This window comes from Bolinopsis microptera, chromosome 8 (genome assembly GCF_026151205.1).
Source record: "Bolinopsis microptera isolate Bmic1 chromosome 8, MBARI_Bmic_1.0, whole genome shotgun sequence".
NCBI lineage: Eukaryota > Metazoa > Ctenophora > Tentaculata > Lobata > Bolinopsidae > Bolinopsis > Bolinopsis microptera.
This window is the reverse complement of record NC_087079.1, coordinates 4,634,400-4,655,454: the sequence shown is the minus strand read 5'-3', so window position 1 is coordinate 4,655,454 and position 21,055 is coordinate 4,634,400. Positions and strand designations below refer to the sequence as shown.

Genomic DNA, 21,055 nt, shown 5'->3' with positions numbered 1-21,055 from the left:
TTTTGCAGTTCAAGATGCTGGGCCGTTGATCTTCCTCTGATTCCTCTTAGTGCAATAAATGTACTTCTTAACAGATCAAATCTGAATCGTGTTCTGATATGATTTTTCCGCTCAACTATCAGTATTCACTCAAAGTGATCGGATCATCATACACTAGCATGCCCTGTACCGCCTAATGAGGCTCATTGTTGTATGTAGAGAATAACTCCCGATGAGATCACTGATAATTGGGTGACGAAATTACTGATTAAGTGCCGAGATCACATATCTGCAAGATTTTTTTTATCAGCCGCGCGCTGATCAAAAAAAGCTCAAAATGTTTACTTTATTATAGCGACAATAGTAAAAAAAAAGGGAGTAGTCACAGGCTGGAGGGCCAAAGTGCACAGAAACTGCTGCTAACTGCTGCTGACTGCTGCTAACTGCTGCTAACTGCTGCTGACTAGTGACTGCTTAACGGGTGATACTCGTAAAATATTTGTTTGACCGTCGACGAGTCCAACTCGGCGCGCGTCCTGGTAGATTATAAATTTACAACTCACTGCTGCTAACTGCTGCACTAACAGCTGTAATTAATGACATTTTAAGTTTGACCTTGTATCACGTTGTAACTTTCATTGTTACCTGGGGATCCCAGGCTATTATGTTCATAAACATAAAGATTCGTCGGAATGCAGAATGACAGGCTGAGCGCCGCCCAGTAACTTTCATTGTTGATTCACGATGTCAATCCTTCGCATCTCGCCGATCTGCATACGTTTGTGGTTGCGAGAAGCATTATTTGATGCGCGCGCGACCCAGTAGTGCATCGCGCTACAACTTTCATTGTTGTTTTATTAAGTGACTCCCCCCCCCCCCCCCTTGATTGACGATGTCAATCCGTCGAGACCGTCGAGATCGATGCGAAGCAAGAATGCTAGTTCGCGCGGCGCGTCGAAGCGGCGAAGTCCTCCAACCCCCCCCCCCCTGAATCGTTTCTACGATACGTTACAGAGCTAGGGGAGTCGCGCCGCACACACGTGCGCGGCGGGTGATACGAGCTCTATACTATTGTTGTAGGTTTACAACCTACCAGGACGCGCGCCGAGTTGGACTCGTCGACGGAACAGATATTTTACGAGTATCACCCGTTAATACTATTGTCTATCCATAACCCTTGAGCTAATTGTTTCTTGTAAAATTAAAACAAGCGCGCCCGCAGTGGTGCGAAAGCACTTTGTTAGGTGAAGGTCATACAACGTATGACAAGTTTGACCCATTATATCTATATTCTCTGAAATGTGTGAGCCATTCTGGCACGAATTTCGAAAGTTAAAAGGCAAGGACAGTCGACAGAATGGTATTGGTAATTGTCATACGTTGTTTACCTGGGGACCCCATGCTATTATGTTCATTAACATATTAGAGATTAGGCGGAATGACAGGCTGAGCACGGCCCAGTAAACGTTGTATGACGTTGGTATGGTAATTGTAAACTAAAAATTTTGTAAATGATAATGTTGATCCTTCACAGCGTAGGCATTGCAGGGGCGTTTACATATTAGTTATTACGTAATCATTTTTGGAACATTTTTACTCCCCCCCCCCCCTCGGCCGTAATATTAATTACTAGGTAGTGCACCATCGACAGTGAGCCGCGCGTGCCGACTGTAGGTAGGATGGTTTTTTAGCGCTAATTTCGGCCAGCACAATTTTCTTCAAACAAATAGATATTGAGTATTCTTCCCGACCTCCAATTGCAACAAAAATTGGTAAGCTTACTCCACAGGGGGAGCTGAAACCAGGTTTTCGATCATACGCTGCCATGTGTAGTCAAACGTCGCCAAAAGTTGCTCTCGTCCAATGAAATCGCTGCATTATGTAAGCCAAGCTCCGCAAATGAATATATGTAATTCAATTATGCATACTAACTTGCAAAATGCAGCGATTTCATTGGACGAGAGCAACTGTTGGCGACGTTTGACTACAAATGGCAGCATTTGATCGAAAACCTGGTTTCAGACCCCCCTGTGACTCATAGACTTACAAGGAAAGTGTCCGAAAAATTTAAACCATATCCAATCATCAGACATTATGTTGCAGCTAAAAGCAGGGTATTTTGCCCAATTTTTATCACTATATCAATTCCGATATCCACCAAATTTTTCGGACAGTTGTGAAAGTTTTATTGGAAGGTCGTCGCAAATTTCCAAAATGATCTCATTTAAGGAACTAAAGATATATCCGAATAATACGACAAAAATGGTCAAATTTGGACGAACTTGGTCACATAACGCGACTTTTACAGCTACTTTTGCTCTTAATTGACAATGTCAATTCATGGCAGCTCGGCGCGGCACAGTAGCGCATCGCGCTACAACTTTTGCTCCAAAACACAAAAACCGCGCACCATCAAATATGGCACCTAGGCGAAACTCACTGATCTTTCCAAAAAGGTATGACAAATTTTGTATTGTGAAAATTCTCACAGTCTCTAGAAAACAGTGGTACAAAAATTTTTTAAATCCGAGCAAGTTTATTTTTATCGTGCACCCCCTAGTAATACTAATTAGCTATTTTGTATTGTGTCAAAATTACGCTCGCGCTGTACTATAGCGTAATCACTAATCATTCGGAAAACCCCCCTCAGCTGATTAGCATTAGTACGTAATTTAAATTATATGTGAACGACCCCTTAGCACGGCCCTGTAGTTGCAGTTAAGTACATGCAACGTACTGATCTAGCATGAAACAAAAAATTGCATTTAATGATATTGATACGCAGCGCGGCCCAATAGTGGATCGAACTTCACAAAATCTTTTGTATTTTGTAATTCAAATTGTACTGCGATGTACTTGTAGACGGAAAAACATGATGATGAACATTTATAAAACATCATATATTTGATATTGTATTAAAAAACAAATGTTTGATGGTTAATTATATAATTTTGAACAACAAAATTTAAAATTAAAATTAAATCAGCTATTTACAAAATAAAAATGAAAACGCAAATCCAAAAACTAAAAAAAAAAATATGATTTTTAAAAATTTTCTTCGGGATTTTGATTTTTGACTTCCAGTACCTCAATTTCAAATTTTGTTTCATACCATCATCAATTAAGTGACTAATTGGTCTCGGGGCAAAAAACATCCAATCTGTCAAATTTGTGTTTAACATTTTCATATTTGAAACTGGTGGAGAAATTGGAAAATAGGAATTTTCGTTTTGTTAAGCTTTCTGCTGTGAACTCCCTCCGACCGAACTCAAACCTCCAGTACAAAGTGATACAATAATCGTTGCAGCATAAAGATACTAATAATGCAGTTATAGTTATAAATCTAAATCACAATTTTATCATACACTCTACACTTGTATCAATTGATTATACAATAAGTCTATAAAACAGAATAATTTAGAGTTTCCCCTAACTGAGGACAGATTACGGAAGAGTTGTACATTTAGTGTCAAACAATTTGTTCAGTATTAAAAGAGCAGTCTCATTATCTTAACGAGAAAGCGTTCGTGATTTAGCTGCATTTCTTGGTAGAAAGCTTTGTACAATAAGAAGGCATGATGTTACATGTATGTCTATCACAGATTCTAACAATTTCAACATAAAAATGAACTCTTCTCATTGTGCAGTCAGGAAATCTGATCTGTAAAATGAATTACATAATAATAATCTGATGATCTGTATAAAAATATATGTTATACAAAATAAACACACTGTGAGTTAATCTGTTGAAATATAGGGAAGATAACATGTATAAATTATAAAACGATTAATGAGATTTAACTCTACAAACGCAATGCTAATCATACACCATATTCCGGCATAAACAAGAAATTTAATGCACTGTCCGACACAATCAAATAGTAATACTGGACGAGTCATGACATCAGACATCGTCAAAAAACATTAACAACTAATCAAAGGTACCCAAATTGCGAGAACAGTTATTGATATACAATTATAATAATAATACATCAAGATAATCTCATTCTCTCATTAAACTATAAATAGATCTGCTCAATCTACATGATTGTACCACTGATCTTGTTCGTGAGACAGGGTGTCCGGATCATGTCCGGTAAGATAACCCTGATCTGAAGCCGGAGTAATCCGGCTGTTCCTCCCGGACTCCGTACCGGGGGTTTGTCTGTATTCCGGAGATGAAGTGGGAGGGTGAGAAAGGGACTCGGAGTTGAGGGAGCGAGGGATGTAGTCTTGTCGGCTGGCTAACTGGGATCTTGGTTGAGTATTCTCCTGGAGGTGAAGACGTTAGAACTGTAAATCTAAAGAATCAAATGTACTGATAAAACTAGAGATAAAAGTAAAACAGTACACGAGGATTACCTCATTGTAGCATATTTTGGAGGCTAAAACAATACCAATCAAAAAATAATACTGATATAACACTCCAGTAACTGATAATAAAGAAGAAAGCTGATAAAACGTGTCAGTACCAGTGATGACAATGAAGGATGACGCGGTTTCGACTTGTACAGAGACTCTCCTGTAGCAGCCAGGTCATGTGACGTCATCATGACGTCATCATGACGGTCTGTACAGTTCAAGATTGAGTCCTCTGTTGTTAGTAACGGGTCAGCGAATGTTCCAGTTCTCTGTAAATATATATGTATAAAGGCTGTCTTATTAATGTCATTTATTTATATATAAATAAATGACATTAATAAGACACATTTTATACAGCAATTTATTGATAAATATTTGTGTCAGTTATATAAGAATTTGTAGAAAATGCTGTAAATGATACAGCATATCACTATATCAGATCATGAGACTTCTAGTAGTACACCCTAAATAAGGTTTCAGATCTGTAGAGTGTAGACAAATATTTTGATATATCGAATTAAGGGGGGTTCGTGACTTACAGAGGATGACCAGTCGGAAATCAGCACTGACGAGTATGGCTACTTTCAACCCAAAATTCACATAAAAAAGTGTAGAAATGTATTCGGCCCTCATGCAAACATAAATCAAAAATAAAGTTTAAGTTGAGCGGAAGATACGATCATATAGACAGTGTAAAACTCACCATAGGTGAGCTGAGTGTATCCTTGTTTAATGTACTTTCTATCTGGTTCAGCTTGTAGTTTATGTTATCTAGAATCTTGCGATCTTCAATAGCTGACGTATCCTGAGAAGATAAAATTAACAAACCTAATGTTAACCATGATAAAGTAGGCGCTCAAAAACACGCCAAAACGAGAAATAGTGTAATCATCTTAACTTCAATTTAAACTAATCTTAATCCAATTGATTACGTTATCTAACATTATCTTCTGCAGACTTAATCCTCAGATAATTCTGTGTTTTTAAACAAAAGAGAATCGAATACCTTAAAAAATATTCGATATTCTATTACTAATACTTCCAAGTTCCAACTATAACTTAAAAAAAAAAACATAGATCCAAAGAAAAAGAGGATAACATCGATAATGGATATTCGATTATTTAACAGGAATAAAAGTCTCTACTACCAGCAGCACTCACCCGGGTAGGAATATTCTCATTGGGTCGCAGCAGCTCCATATCAGACAATATATCTCGCTTATTTCTGTTCATTTCCGTTATAGAGTACATCAGTTCCTGCAAGATAGTCATGATAGTAACTGTGAAATAGAGCCTACAGGTATGAACATAATATTATTACATAATTGGTAATTAATTGTTGCAAATATGACAATAAGCATTACTTATTGAGTAGGCGTGAGATTGTGCCCTGTGGTAACACAATATGTACAAAATATTGTAAGCCAATCTATATATACCAATTTATATCTGTACTGTATCTATTGCTATTTTATTGGAAATGTGACCAACTATTTCTATTCAGCATGATGTTCAACGGGCGTATCCCTAAACTCACGATCGTAGTCATCTTCATCCTAATAACAACCCTTTTTCTGTTTGTGACACGAGAGAACTATGGGTCGACAACAAGTAACATCCCTGTAAGCAAATCTATCACACCAGAAAACTCACTTTCAATTTTACCGACCACAGAAAGTCTCGCTCAGAGATCCAATTCCCCAGATACCACACCCAACCCCACAAAACCGCGCTATAACTGTGAGTTTGAAGATATTCCGGGGACCAATTCTACTCAAATACAATGTCAGAATAAAGGGTCGTATCAGTGTAGTCTGAAGACTGGAAATAACACTTCAAAGTGTCCACTAAGACTCAGAAAACTGGATCGGAACTACAATTGCTCCAACTCGGAGAAGTTCAGAAAATTGATGGAGATCAGAAGAGAACGACTTTCCACTGTCTGCAATTCATCCAGAGATAAGCTCCATCTGTCTGAAGGTGCTCCTAGAGAACTGTTTCATTTCCATGGTGTGGGTAACGCTGGATTGACATGGTGTCCTGTTTTCAAAGCTGCTAGTTCCAACACAAACTCTTTCTTCTGTCCACTTTACTACGATCAAAACAAGTGTGATGACAAGATGAGGAACGGAGCTAACATTTGGAGATACTCGGAGTTCTTTCCTCCAGACAGCGCACACGTTCCCAGGTTTATAGTTGTAAGAGACCCTTTTGAGAGGATATTGTCAGCGTACAGAGATAAGATAGAGGGACCTGGTGCAGTGTCCTTTCTTGACACAATCTACTACAAAATCTTAGGACCACTCAGACTGATCCCATCACATTTGATACCAGAAAAAGGGAGACTCTTGTGGGAAGCCCGTGAAACGGCCGATAAGCTTCTACATTCAGAAGAAAACGGGAAAATAAAAGGCCGTAAAACCTACATTTCAAACTCTACCAACCCTTACATGAACCCTTTATCAGCAACATTCGAAGAATTCCTCAGAGCAGTACTGACAGGAACTAGCAATGAACACTGGCTCACAGTAGACAGCTCATGTGCTCCCTGTGGGGATAACTCCCACTACCACTACATAATACAAGTAGAGGATTACGACTGTGAGGTGAACAACATGCTAGGAGAAGTGGGGGCGAGGGAGCTCCAGGCCCTTCACACGGAGTACCATCAGACTAACCAGAACCCTGGACGAGCCCAACAGGGGGCCATGACGGATTTGTATGAGTATTATGGGGCCCTACCTGGGGATTTACTGACGGCGTTTTACGAGTGGTACAAGGGGGACTGTGAGATGTTTGGGTATGATTGTGAGAGGACTCTGTGCGAGATTGAGGATTGGAGGAGGCGGTACAAGCAGCCTCCGCAGCAGTAGTAAGTCAGTCAGGGCGGGACATGGGTACAGTGATCAGTGGGCAGGACGGGAAGAGGCGGTACAAGCAGCCTCCTCAGCAGTAGTAAGTCAGTCAGGGCGGGACATGGGTACAGTGATCAGTGGGCAGGACGGGAAGAGGCGGTACAAGCAGCCTCCTCAGCAGTAGTAAGTCAGTCAGGGCGGGACATGGGTACAGTGATCAGTGGGCAGGACGGGAAGAGGCGGTACAAGCAGCCTCCTCAGCAGTAGTAAGTCAGTCAGGGCGGGACATGGGTACAGTGATCAGTGGGCAGGACGGGAAGAGGCGGTACAAGCAGCCTCCTCAGCAGTAGTAAGTCAGTCAGGGCGGGACATGGGTACCCGGTACAGTGATCAGTGGGCAGGACGGGAAGAGGCGGTACAAGCAGCCTCCTCAGCAGTAGTAAGTCAGTCAGGGCGGGACATGGGTACAGTGATCAGTGGGCAGGACGGGAAGAGGCGGTACAAGCAGCCTCCTCAGCAGTAGTAAGTCAGTCAGGGCGGGACATGGGTACAGTGATCAGTGGGCAGGACGGGAAGAGGCGGTACAAGCAGCCTCCTCAGCAGTAGTAAGTCAGTCAGGGCGGGATATGGGTACAGTGATCAGTGGGCAGGACGGGAAGAGGCGGTACAAGCAGCCTTCTCAGCAGTAGTAAGTCAGTCAGGGCGGGACATGGGCACAGTGATCAGTGGGCAGGACGGGAAGAGGCGGTACAAACAGCCTCCTCAGCAGCAGTAAGTCAGTCAGGGCGGGACATGGGTACAGTGATCAGTGGGCAGGACGGGAAGAGGCGGTACAAGCAGCCTCTCAGCAGTAGTAAGTCAGTCAGGGCGGGACATGGGTACAGTGATCTGTGGGCAGGACGGGAAGAGGCGGTACAAGCAGCCTCCTCAGCAGTAGTAAGTCAGTCAGGGCGGGACATGGGTACAGTGATCTGTGGGCAGGACGGGAGGAGGCGGTACAAGCAGCCTCCTCAGCAGTAGTAAGTCAGTCAGGGCGGGACATGGGTACAGTGATCAGTGGGCAGGACGGAAAGAGGCGGTACAAGCAGCCTCCTCAGCAGTAGTAAGTCAGTCAGGGCGGGACATGGGTACAGTGATCTGTGGGCAGGACGGGAGGAGGCGGTACAAGCAGCCTCCTCAGCAGTAGTAAGTCAGTCAGGGCGGGACATGGGTACAGTGATCAGTGGGCAGGACGGGAAGAGGCGGTACAAGCAGCCTTCTCAGCAGTAGTAAGTCAGTCGAATGATTATAACTGTTATTTCCGGATTATTCTTGTACGACATCTATTAAAGTGTCAAGTATCGCATTTTACGAGTTAACAGAGTATTATTTGTTTTCGTGAACCTATCGTAGACAGAGTACAGACACAGAGCTAAAGATTGTCTAGATAACAATGGTAACACCCAGTACTGGACATTGACTCAATCAACAATTTCGAATTTCTATTTACCTATTTTCTGAATGGAATTTATGACAGAATTTAAAAAACCAAAAGAAGATAGTAAGATACTGCTCATACTCATCACATCCTGACATCTCCTTCCTTATGAAAAAGGCGGTAAGTTTGCCACGTGGAGTTAAGGACTATATCAGCCTATTTAAGTATTTACTCAAATATCTACACAGCACGGAGAAACCAACTAAAGTCATAGTACCGAGCTCCCAGCCAAAAGCGAAAGAGGATTGGCACAGTGAGGCGCTCCATAGTCTCGCTTAACAAATGTATTGAGACAACTTCCTTTCATCACCCATCAGTAATTTCACACTGGTGCAATTACTGCTATAAAAAGATATGCCACAATGATTCTAGATCTTTCCTTCAAGCAACAACACTTACATTCCTAATATGTATTGAGAATTTTATCACGTGACCGCACACTTACATTCCTAATTTCGTCCCGTGCCCCCAGAGCAGCAAGTCTGTTGTCCATGTCTCCGTGAACGGATTTGTTAAAAATATCCTCTGCCACAAAGGTTAGTTCAGCTTGTTTTGTACCCAAATTATGACGACTGGCTGTCAGCTCCAATCTGGCGAAAATCAGCTAAAATTAGCGGACATGTAGTCAATGCAAAAAAAAACGACAAAAATAAACATTTAGCCGTTAAATGCATAGCATTTTCAAATATTAGGGCTGCGAGGAAATGGGCATTGAACTTTATTATGACGAAGAAGCCCCTGTCAAGTATAAATTGAAGTAAGAAGAACATTGAAAATCTACTAAAACATCCAAAATAAAACACCTGAGGGTCTCTATTTCGAGAAGTTGCTCCTCGCACTTAGAATGTAAAGCTTCATTGTCTTCCTCCAAGGTTGCCAGGATGGAGTTATGTGCCTGTAGGAAAGTGAGAGGGTTACGGATAGTGGACACCACGCTAGGATGGAGTTATGTGCCTGTAGGATAGTGAGAGGGTTACGGATAGTGGACACCACGCTAGGATGGAGTTATGTGCCTGTAGGATAGTGAGAGGGTTACGGATAGTGGACACCACGCTAGGATGGAGTTATGTGCCTGTAGGATAGTGAGAGGGTTATGGATAGTGGACACCACGCTAGGATGATTTGAAACTGACCTGTCCTAATGTCCATATCATAGTTATGAAAGATGACAGGGAGAGAATGAAGCTATGTCTGCTTCTGAGGAGGACGATTTAAACCACATATATATATATATATTAATAGTTGTTTTAGTAGCTGTACAACCAGGTCTGCCGGTCTGGAGAAAGAGATTTTTTTCTCTCTCTTTCAATTGTATAACAATAGGAAAATTACTTGTAGTCCTGAAACAATGATTTCGAGATAATAAAAAATAATGATTAAACTTTCTCAACTGTTCAAGAACTTATTAATTTGTGCAAACTAACATCACGCTGAGCCAGAAGGTCTAGCTCCAATGTTTTAGCAGTAGCAACCTGTTCCGCCAGCTCCTTCTTCAGTTGCGACGAGCTCTCCATTTGAGACTTCAGGTGCTTTTTCAACTTCTTCATATTCTTTTTTAACCTAAGAATTTCGGATTTTAATTCCAATTTAATTCGTTCTGAATGAGCTGATAAATCTAAAAACCACAAATCTTCAGTTATAGAAATCGTCAAGTAAGATAATATTTCTACTTGACTGGCGCGGCAGCTGTACGTTTCCTTTTTAAATAAAATATTTTTGAATAGCCTCATAGAAAAATTTACAAAACCAAAAGTCAGCCTGACAAATCTTCATTTTGTCAAGCCTTTACATAAAATGCGATGTTCTTTAATGTCAGATGAACAGCTAAATACAGAAAAAACACCCTGACATTAATCCACAATCTGCTGGAAGTTACAGAAAACACCCTGAAATTAATCCACAATCTGCTGGAAGTTACAGAAAACTCGTCGCCACTAACCCACAATCTCCAAGAAGCCTTAAATATAAGTATATATAATTAACATAATTATATCCTACATAACGGTTATTTACCCAGTAGTGGCCACGTATTCGGACTGCTGCTTTTCTTGAGATGTTTTAGTTAAGTCTTCTATTTGGTTCTGTAAGTTTGCCACCTGTAATAATAGATCCTGGTAAACCAAAGTTTGTATAAGTAGATAATAATAGATCGATTAAAATCGATAAACATGAAAATAAGGTTTCAACAGTCAGGGAAACCCAGATAAAAAATGTAAATATACCTTGGTCTCAGAATCTTTGAGTAACATTTCCTTTTCCATGGCAGCCTCCTTAACCTTGCTTATCTCTCCCAACTTTTCATCATATTTAGATAACACCTGAATCAGGGACTGTTCTTTTATTGGTATTGTGTTTCATTGTAGAAAAGTGCAGCTGAAAACTAATGTTCAAAAGTGCTGAAAAGTGCTGAAAAGTGCTAAACACGTGAGTTTTATAACCAGGATTTAAGGACCTAGGCCGCAGACTCAGAGCTATGGTCATTATGCTTTTATGGTAGAATTATTAAGATAATTGCGAGTGTTTCCGGTGGTATTTTGACGCAGTGTGTTACAGAATTGCATAAAATATCGCAAGTCAAAACTATCGCTGAAATTATCAATGATTAGAAATTTAATTTAATGTTTCCAATACTCAGAATTTGTGACGAATCGCTCGAATTATTGGAAATTTTGCTATAATCTTTTTAATTACATAATAGCACAAATTATCTCATTGAATCGGCGACAAAATTTGAACAATTCAACGCAATATGAAAAAATTAATGGAATCATTTCTCAAAAGCCGTTAGATTATGAAATTTAATAGTCCATTACCTAAGTCGAAAAACGATTAAACGTCCATTTTTTCAGTAATTATATGATCATTGATGACGGGAAATAAGTTAAGCTACTAAACTGGAAACATGCCACAGAATTATGATACATTTGTCAATTATCTGTCATGCAAATTGCGTAGTCCTCTCTGAAATAATGGCTTAAATTGCCCAAATTACAGTTTAAAGTTCTAACCGGTCTCATCTTCTTGACAATAAGTAGGACTATGATGTCGAACAGCTAGGAAGACACTTGTACGCTTTAAAATTTGTTTGTGTCTTGATTTGAAATGAGCAAAGAATCTGACTCAAGCCCAAAAAGCAAGCATAAATTGCAGAAGATAAAAGATTCGTTAAGGTTATCACCTCGATGGAAGAAGAAACTAACTCTGCAGCCAGAAAACAATGGAGAAGCAGCATCTCAATCCGATTCTAACGGCAAACTAACCATGCCCATACCAATCCCACTTGTAATACAAGATGTCAAAGCAGAGCACGATGACACTGTCACCGAGAGAAACGCAACGATGAAGAAGTTCCTGGACTCCACCAACATGTTTCTCCCGGGACCGGTGCCTAAACATCTGAGACGAGAATCAACTGCTGGGTATAAAATGCAGCAGGGTGGAACCAGGCTCTCAACAATGATGGATAAGAGGTTAAATCTGAGACCGGTTGTGTTAACGATAGAACAGATCACGGAGTACGAGGATGCTTATTCTAAGTTTGATATTAATAATGATGGAACCATGTCTGTTGATGAACTGAACGAGTTGCTTAAGAATATTGGACTCAGACCGACAGGTAGGTTATTTAATCACTATAATTATCTGGTGTAACTGTAAGTTTGAAATATTACTTGAAAATATGTGTCACCATTAAAGTAAAGATCTAGAAGTGTAAGTTTGAAATATTACTTGAAAATATGTGTCACCATTCAAGTAAAGATCTAGAAGAATTATTACTTGAAAATTGTCTTAAATTGAACAAATTCTTCAACAGGAAAAATATTTACGGTAGATATATCAATCCACAAATCTAGCTCTTAATACCAAACAATCCCCTAGAGGCAGAAGTACTAGAGATGATTTCAACAGTAGACTCCAACAACGACGGAGTGCTCACTCGCTCGGAGTTCATTAGACTAATGTCCCGCCAGCACAACCCCATGGTTTCCCTCACGGACCAATACGACTCAGTGTTCAGACTCTTTGACTCGGATGGAAACGGTTACATAGACAGAGCTGAGTTTAAAGCCACGTTGTTCAGCATGGACGCTAGGTTTTCAGACCGTGAGGTGGTTGCTCTGATGGACCAGATTGATTCGGACGGGGACGGCATTATCAGTAGGAACGAGTTTGTTTCAGCGTTTGTAAATAAAAAACTAGAATTTTAAGTGCATGGATTTTGTTTCAGCGTTTGTTAATAAGAAACTAGAATTTTAAGTGCATGGATTTGTGTCCGCGTTTGTTAATAAGAAACTAGAATTTTAAGTGCATGGATTTGTGTCCGCGTTTGTTAATAAGAAACTAGAATTTTAAGTGCATGGATTTGTGTCTGCGTTTGTAAATAAGAAACTAAAATTTTAAGTGCATGGATTTGTGTCCGCGTTTGTAAATGAGAAACTAGAATTTTAAGTGCATGGACTTGTGTCCGCGTTTGTTAATAAGAAACTAACATTTTAAGTGCATGGATTTGTGTCCGCGTTTGTTAATAAGAAACTAGAATTTTAAGTGTATGGATTTGTGTCCGCGTTTGTAAATAAGAAACTAGAATTTTGAGTGCATGGATTTGTGTCCGCGTTTGTAAATAAGAAACTAGAATTTTAAGTGCATGGATTTGTGTCCGCGTTTTTAAATAAGAAACTGGAATTTTTGCGTTGATTAGTATATCGTTTGAAATGTGAGCAGTGACATGGTATCTTCATTCTTTATTTTAAAGCGAAAATTAATGGCATCAGGTATCCCAATTCTAAGTTTAAATCCTTCACTTTACTTTACTCAAAATTGTTTTCCAACGCGAACATTCTTTTAATCGAGTAATTGCAGTACGGAAATAACACAAAAAAGTCATCTAAAAATATTTGCACAGTGGGTGTTGTGTGATTTCACCGTTCCGGCGGGGTTTGACTCACCTCTGATTTTTGTTTTATCTCATGATCAAGGTGAGAGGTCTGACTCTTCAACTCCTCCACACTCCTCAAACTAGCACTCTTCTCCTTAAACTCCTGGGAAACAGCCGCCAGGTCACGTGATAGTTCACTCATCCTCTCCTTCGTCACTTGTTCGTCCTGCTTCATCCGCGCTGAGGTTTAGGTTAGTTAAGGTAGCTGGAGTAGGCCTCAGCTAAGATTGTACGTACTTATCTAGTACAGTCAAATACGTCTTTTTGTCGGACAAAATTCGCAACAAAGCGATTTTAACGGGGTATGGTCGGGACAGGTCCCAGGAATCATTACAGAGAGTTCCCAAAATTTTTGACTTCAGGAAAATCCACAATTACCACTTTTTTACCACCTTTTTACCACTTTGGTTTTCCGCAAATAAGTCACGTTCTGGATATCCTAGAAGATTCTAGTTTAAAGCAGTTAATCCGACTGCTTGTATCGTACGTATTTAACCCCCGGTACGATACGTATTTTTCCTCTTAGGGCCTGAGGACTCGGTACAATCAAAACCTGATTCAATGTACCCCGAGTGTTCTAATGCTCCTAATTATACACATACATATGTTCCATTTTTTTGTGTACCTGCGTTTAAAGTAGCTAAACATTAATTTATTAGTAAGATTGGTCGATTAGAGTTGTTTAAATATTGAAATGATGAGGAATTTCTGAGTGAGCTGTTTGGACAATTAACAATGGAGATCTTTCATTTCATTTCAAAAGTATTGTGCCCGGAACAGTATTAACTAACTTTGACAACCACTTAATAAGTTAATACTTATATTCATTGACAAAATTTATTCTACAAATTTTCAATCAAATCTGCGACATGCGACTATACGACTTAATAATAACGAGAATTTTGTCGTCGTTTTGTATTATTTTCCCATGCTTGTCACAATGGTTATAATCAAACTATTGTCCGATGATCAATTGGAAGCACAGTTTGTCACTGTTTTAACTTTTTAATGAGGCATTGTTCACGGACTTTGTATAAACGCACATGGCATTGTATAAACGCACATGGCATCTGGGCATCAAGCCACTATTCCACTATTCCACGTAGCACATGATAATTATTATCTTTAAACTATTATTTTATTAAAGTGCAGAAATATTGTCCAGCGGTAACCTCAATTCTGGGTTTTTGATCCGAGTCCAAAAAATGGTAGTATACATTTCCGGTATGAAAGATAATCCAGCAAAGAACACAGATGAAGATTGAAAACATCACTGGTTCAACGAACCAAGACTAACCTAAGTTTTGAGAATAACTGTCGCATGACGCCTTGGCAGATTTCACCTCTGAATCATATTTCGTTTTCTCTCTCATAAGTTTGTTGTACTTCGCCATCTCTTGCTTGTGCTGCCTCTGGCAGGCAGCCAAATCTTTCCTGTTATCAAGATTTCCACGTGAGATTAAAATGGCGGAACAATTCTCTGGTGAAAATATGAGAAAAGGCTAATAACGCATAATGACTTTGCAACTTGAAACGCTTTCAACTATCACTTAAATGATAACTAATAAGTATATTATATAGCCTCTCCGTGAACACGAAAGCAAAAGTTGGTTCTCAATTTTAAGTAACGATTCAAACGAGTTTTTACATGTAGAGACTAGAGCGGTAAATATACGTTCTCTCTCTCTCTCTCCCTCTCTCTCTCTCACCTTAGATTATCCAGAACGTTTCTTTGACCGTTCACTTCTTCGTTTGTTCTCTGTTTTGACCCCTCAAGGCTGTCAATTTCTCGTTTCAACATCCCCATTTCACTGTCTAAGTCAGATTTCTGCAGTGCTAAACTCGAAATGTTGTTCTGGTTTTCTTCTGGAAGGTTATGAAATGAGAGGCATGTAAAGTGTTGATTACCTAGATGGTATGTTCTACGTTGAGCTGAGCTAGCTTTTGCTTTTGCTTAACACTAATATCTTAATGAGTAGGGCTTCAATAATCAAGTGAAGATGTGCCGGACAGGCGACGCGGCGCACTTTCCTAGAAAATATATTTATAATAACGCCCGCATAATGCATTGTCCAGTACCAGATTCCCTTTAGTTTTACAGCTAGTGTAAATGTGCCTTGACAAGTGGTATTACATGACTGTATCTTGAACTGCTCTGTATATTTGTTTTAGTGCTTTCACTCGATTATGTTTTGAACTGCCCAGTATATTTTTGTAATGCTTTCATTTGTACTGCTTAATACCTTCCCATAGAGTACATGATTGCTGCTCGGTATTCTTACCTAGAGTTGTCTTGGAGCTGGTGAGTTTCTGAGCGTAAGACAGGAGTTTCCTCTCGAGTAAGTGTAGCTTCTCCTGGCGGTCCTGCAGCACGGACTGTATCTGATCCAGCTTGGAGTTGGAGTCTCGGAGCTCGGACCTGATGTACAGATCATGTGAGCCTCGGAGAACGGTCCAGAACATTCCAATACATTTCAAAACTTTCCAGAACAATGGAGAACTACTTCAGGTATTTAGTATCGCGAACGCGAATACTTTAAGTTATTACAGTATTATTATTATTATTCTGTAGAATTCTAAATGTGAATTACTGTATGTGAATAACTGTATTTCAATTGTTTGAATATTCGTGTTGGCATGCTTTAGGATTAAACTTTTCTTTATTAACCGCCAACTTATTCCAATATCTCCGTAATATTTTTCTGGTCATCATTCATTATTTATTTGTAGACTATTCTCCAAAATAAAGGAGCATGTACCTGCTCATTATAGTGACGTCATTATGAAATTCTACGTGTGGTTGAACAGCATGACGGAATTTAGTTTTAATTTTACAGACACAATCGAGGGATGTTAAAGGGCTGATTTAAACAATGCACTCATAATATGAAGCACGTAGACAGTATATGTGACTATGATATAATTAGACAGTAAGTTTAGGAAGTGTTACTCTAGAAGTACATGCTAAGCAAACTCATGGTGATAATTTGGTGCCCAAAAGCCAAAAGCTTACAGTTACATCACTTGCAAACATTTCGCTTCTGCACTCATATTTGCTGGATTATAATGACCTGCAGGATAGATGAAGCTGGTTGCAATCTTCTGCACACAAGATTTGTAAAAAGGTTTACCATAATCAAATCAAGAGAATCTCACTTTTCGTCTCAAGTAATTATGAAAGATGTGCACGTGAACTGATGACTACTAGGGCCTATGTTAATTATGAAGCACTGAAAGGCGGCCTGATAACAGAAGGGGACGCTTCAACACTGGCTACACGACCGTTTTACTTTAGTGAAGCAGCCAATTTTAACCTTACTCACTTAACTTTTCCTTTATCTTTTTTTTGTTCATGGATGTTCTACTGTAGTTTGGTATATTCATCGCTTGTCCAAAGAATCCACGAAAGTAAGTTATTACATCCGGTCAGTAATACAGAGAAAAACCGGTCACCCGGATACTTAGGACTATTTAAAACAGATATAAAATATCTGGTATCCGGGTATAATACCCAACAATCTTAAATATTCTGACTGATAGATTTGTATTGTTAGATCACTTGATTCCAAGAAATACTACATGTTATCACAGAGTTAAAGCAGTCAAACAGGTAATTTTTCAAGAGTAGCTAGCTTGGTTGCTAGCTTGGTTGCTAGCTTGGTTGCTAGCTTGGTTGCTAGCTTCGTTGCTAGTTTGGTTGGTAGTTTGGTTGGTAGTTTGGTTGGTAGTTTGGTTGCTAAATTGGTTGCTAGCTTAGTTGCTAGTTTAGTTGCTAGTTTGGTTGCTAGTTTGGTTGCTAGTTTGGTTGCTAGTTTGGTTACAAGTTTGGTTGCTAGTTTGGTTGCTAGTTTGGTTGCTAGTTATGTTGCTAGTTTGGTTGCTAGTTCGGTTGCTAGTTCGGTTGCTAACTTAATTGCCAGTTTAGTTGTAACTAACCTTTTTCCCTGCAGTTCCTTCTCCACAGTCACGATATTCTTGTGGAGATTGTTCATCTGTAAGACAGTCTGTTCCGCTAAGTTACAGTAGTCTTTATACTGTCTCTCTGCGTTAGCACACGTGGTCTGAAGCTGCTCACACACCGTCTGAAAGAGTTTATTATCATTTCTAACTTTCTAATGAGAGCTCCTTTATTTTGGATTGTTTTAATTAGCAGCTTGTTTTTTATTTCTGGTAAGTAGATGGTTGGTCAGTGAGCTATCAGTCCTGTTGATGAAACACTGGGGAGAGGAAAGAGTTCGATAAAAAGCTTAATTTTATTAAATGCGACAAAAGCCGATAATCATTGTAATGTTGTAATAGTTTCATATAGATATTCGTCTGACAGCCTTATAGAATAGGGAACGAGTTTCCAATTATAAGCCTCCGGAAGAATGAGATGATTTTTAGATTGATCATAGCCTGCCAACTGTCATTAATCACCGTTATTCCGGGGATTGTCAACATGGCTAAATAAAATATACAGATTTTACAGAGAGCAATTAATATTATGATAAAATGTCACACCACCACACCTCCACCAGATGTTCCCGTTGCTTTCGCTTTTGATTTCTCAGATTTGCCGATTTAAATGAGATGTACATCAGATAACAGTGTATAGGAGGAATTTTGGGAGGTGTTTTCTGACGAAATGTTAGTTGCTCATATACAGTGGAACTGCCAGAGGTAATAGTCACTGAGCTGTAATAATGTAGGTCATTCGCCAGTCAGCAGTCAGTAGTCAGCAGTATCATAATCATGTACATTTCGTTTCTTTCTTTGTCTTTTTCTTGTGATTAAAATAATCCGCTGCAATAATTTGCATATGCTGATCCTTTTCTCCATCACATGAACTGGTAGGTGTATCAAGATGTTTAGCGTGGCCGATATTGGCGATATATAGAGCGAAGTGATTGTCCTTTAAGGGGGCCGGGGGGGGGGGGGGGGGGGGGGGGGGCGGCCGGGGGGGGGGGGGGGGGGGGTCTTCATCAAAATTCTCTCGAAATTGACTTTGTAGTTGTTTCTGGTAGAGGGGAGTGATATCTACCAGCTGCTTTCGGTCCCATGGAAAAATATTTTTCCTAGCCGAAATTATCGCCGGTCTAAGGTCAGCGCTTATGTGTAATTGTATTGCGCGAGCGATTTTCAATCGCAAATTCTGAAAATCGAGTCTAAAAATCTATCTTCTCCTACATTTTTTGAGCAATCACCCTGAAACTTTCAGGATATGTTCTAGGGACCATTTAGAAGAGATCGTTCATGCCAAAATTTTGAGATAGGCCTTTAAAAATTTTGTATTCAATTTTGAAAATCTTGGACCTGAAAAAATCGTTAAAAAAACGAGGTTGAACCTCACAATCTCACATCCGCAAAAACGCTTTCAGTAAACGACCGGAGAACTTGCTTCGGTCATTTTACATACCCGTACAAAAAAGTTATAGAAGTCTTATTGTACCTTAAACGTTTACAGTCTGGGTTTAACCAAATGGAACACATGTTAAACGTTTACAGTCTGGGTCTATGCAAGAGGAGTTGTAGGTAACATTTATAATCGAAGTTGTACTAATTAGGGGCCTTTCACAGAGATGATGATGATGATCATGTATTAAATGTTATACAGGCTCTATTATACACTGTTATAAAGCGGACATAATTAACGGCTCTAGCTACTTTTGGTTATGGGTAATAACCAGCTTATATATATATATATGCCCTCGTACGTTAATAATTAAAATATGTTATAATATCATGTATTTATATAATACGTAATATTGACATGTTTACTCAGCTTATATCTTTATGTGTTCCGTTTGACAGTTGTCTATGGCAGGCCGCTATCAAAAGTTTCGCCATCCTTTTCTCGAGATTTGCGAGATAAATGACGAGGATTGAAAATGTTGAATGGAAATGAATCATAATGCCATATTAATCATAATCACAATGCTGGCAAGCATGACCGTGCCTTTTATATTCACAATACTATTTACCCCCTTTACTATTTACCCCCTTTACTATTATACCCCCTTTACTATTATACCCCTTTATTGTTTTTCAGGCATTAAGACTCATCGAAAGTAGTTCAGCAGGTATATTTAAGTTCAAAACATTCTAATTCAATGTCAAAGATGACAGGAATAAGAAATAGTTATGTGGAGGTTTTTTAAGAAATTTGCGCAAAATTCGCGCCAGCATGTTATACGAAATTCGGTAAAAAACCGAAAATTGCCATATTCAGGTGCCTTAAAAACCATGTTAAAATTGAGTTAGAGATTTTAAACTTTGCAGGGCGTCTAGACGTTGACCAAATCGACTACAAAAAATGTTTCAAGTTTCAGGAGCATTGGGAAGTGGGTTTTCTAGAACCCCTGTTTTACGACAGATTGTCGTGATATATACATACATATTCAGGGATAGACGCTTTGACAGTCAAATGTAGTCAATTGTATCCTAAATTTAAGTGTCCACAGATTCAAAAGTATAAAAGATACAGCCATTTCCGACCACAGGTCTTGAAAATAATCGTTTACACTTTAGTTTACATTGTATAAAAAAATTATTTGACGTCATAAACACCCCTTGAGGACGTCATCAAGTTAACCGTTTTTAAAACTTGATTTTCGACAAAGTAATAACTTTTAAAATTGATTTAACACCATTTAAAAGTAATTTTTTTCAACATCTGAGGAAATTTTCATCTTAGATATTTGTTTAAGCATTCTGAAAATCTACCGGAAAGTTTTCTTATCTTACTCCTTCATAAAGATATTTGCCTTTGAAGTTAGTGCTTTTTTGAAAAATTATTTTATAAAAACGTCAATTTTGCGATTTAGTATTCTCTGGTGTTGGGCTATCTCTTGGGTTGTGGAGCTCAGTTCTGCTTCCTATAGGTATAAATTGTGCATTAGGCTAGTTTTAAAGTTGAAAATCAAAAAGTTGCACACGTGGGGACACGCCCAAATTGATTAAAAATTGCTAAAATCACTGAAAATTGGTGTTTTCACGATTTTTATCAACTTTGGAGTCCCGTTGTGATCCAAGTTCTATCTGAAATCTTTTGAAACTTTGCACGCTTATCAAACTATATATAAAATACCGCTATGCAAAAATTTACGGCGATTCAGTATTGGATGCGTACGCAACGTCCGCTCAAAGTTTGCACGTGCGAACGGTGAGAATTTTGCTCATTCATGATTTCGAACAAATTCTGCTTTACCACGACAGTTCAATGTCATTATATATGAATTTAATGGCAACTTGAATGATTATAATGTTTTATGTTCAGTCAGTGATAGACCGATATGCTTACTTAAACACAAGGAAATGTTTTAAAGGAAAAATTTCGAAATCGTTGAAACTTCCTCCTTATTAATGAAGACATCAGTTTATATTTCGACTTTATAAAGTACCCTGACATTATAATCAAAAAGAGATGATATTTTACCAAAACCCATAATCATGGGTAGAGTGGAC

General features: G+C 39.1%; 1 protein-coding gene across 1 annotated transcript in view; it reads right to left on the bottom strand.

The window, feature by feature from the left end:
- Window positions 1-3,690: 3,690 nt before the first annotated feature.
- The window catches only part of LOC134820093 (interaptin-like), a 72,551-nt gene continuing 55,186 nt past the window's right edge, over window positions 3,691-21,055 (bottom strand). The window contains exons 19-32 of the mRNA XM_063830314.1: window positions 17,546-17,691; window positions 15,892-16,028; window positions 15,319-15,475; window positions 14,907-15,043; window positions 13,620-13,789; window positions 10,896-10,991; window positions 10,687-10,769; window positions 10,098-10,233; window positions 9,477-9,568; window positions 9,119-9,263; window positions 5,503-5,598; window positions 5,045-5,146; window positions 4,452-4,610; window positions 3,691-4,251 (exon numbers count right to left, since the gene is read on the bottom strand). Of these exons, the coding sequence (XP_063686384.1) occupies window positions 4,015-4,251; window positions 4,452-4,610; window positions 5,045-5,146; window positions 5,503-5,598; window positions 9,119-9,263; window positions 9,477-9,568; window positions 10,098-10,233; window positions 10,687-10,769; window positions 10,896-10,991; window positions 13,620-13,789; window positions 14,907-15,043; window positions 15,319-15,475; window positions 15,892-16,028; window positions 17,546-17,691 (1,893 nt within the window). The 3' untranslated portion in view covers window positions 3,691-4,014. The remainder of the gene's footprint in view (window positions 4,252-4,451; window positions 4,611-5,044; window positions 5,147-5,502; window positions 5,599-9,118; window positions 9,264-9,476; window positions 9,569-10,097; window positions 10,234-10,686; window positions 10,770-10,895; window positions 10,992-13,619; window positions 13,790-14,906; window positions 15,044-15,318; window positions 15,476-15,891; window positions 16,029-17,545; window positions 17,692-21,055) is intronic.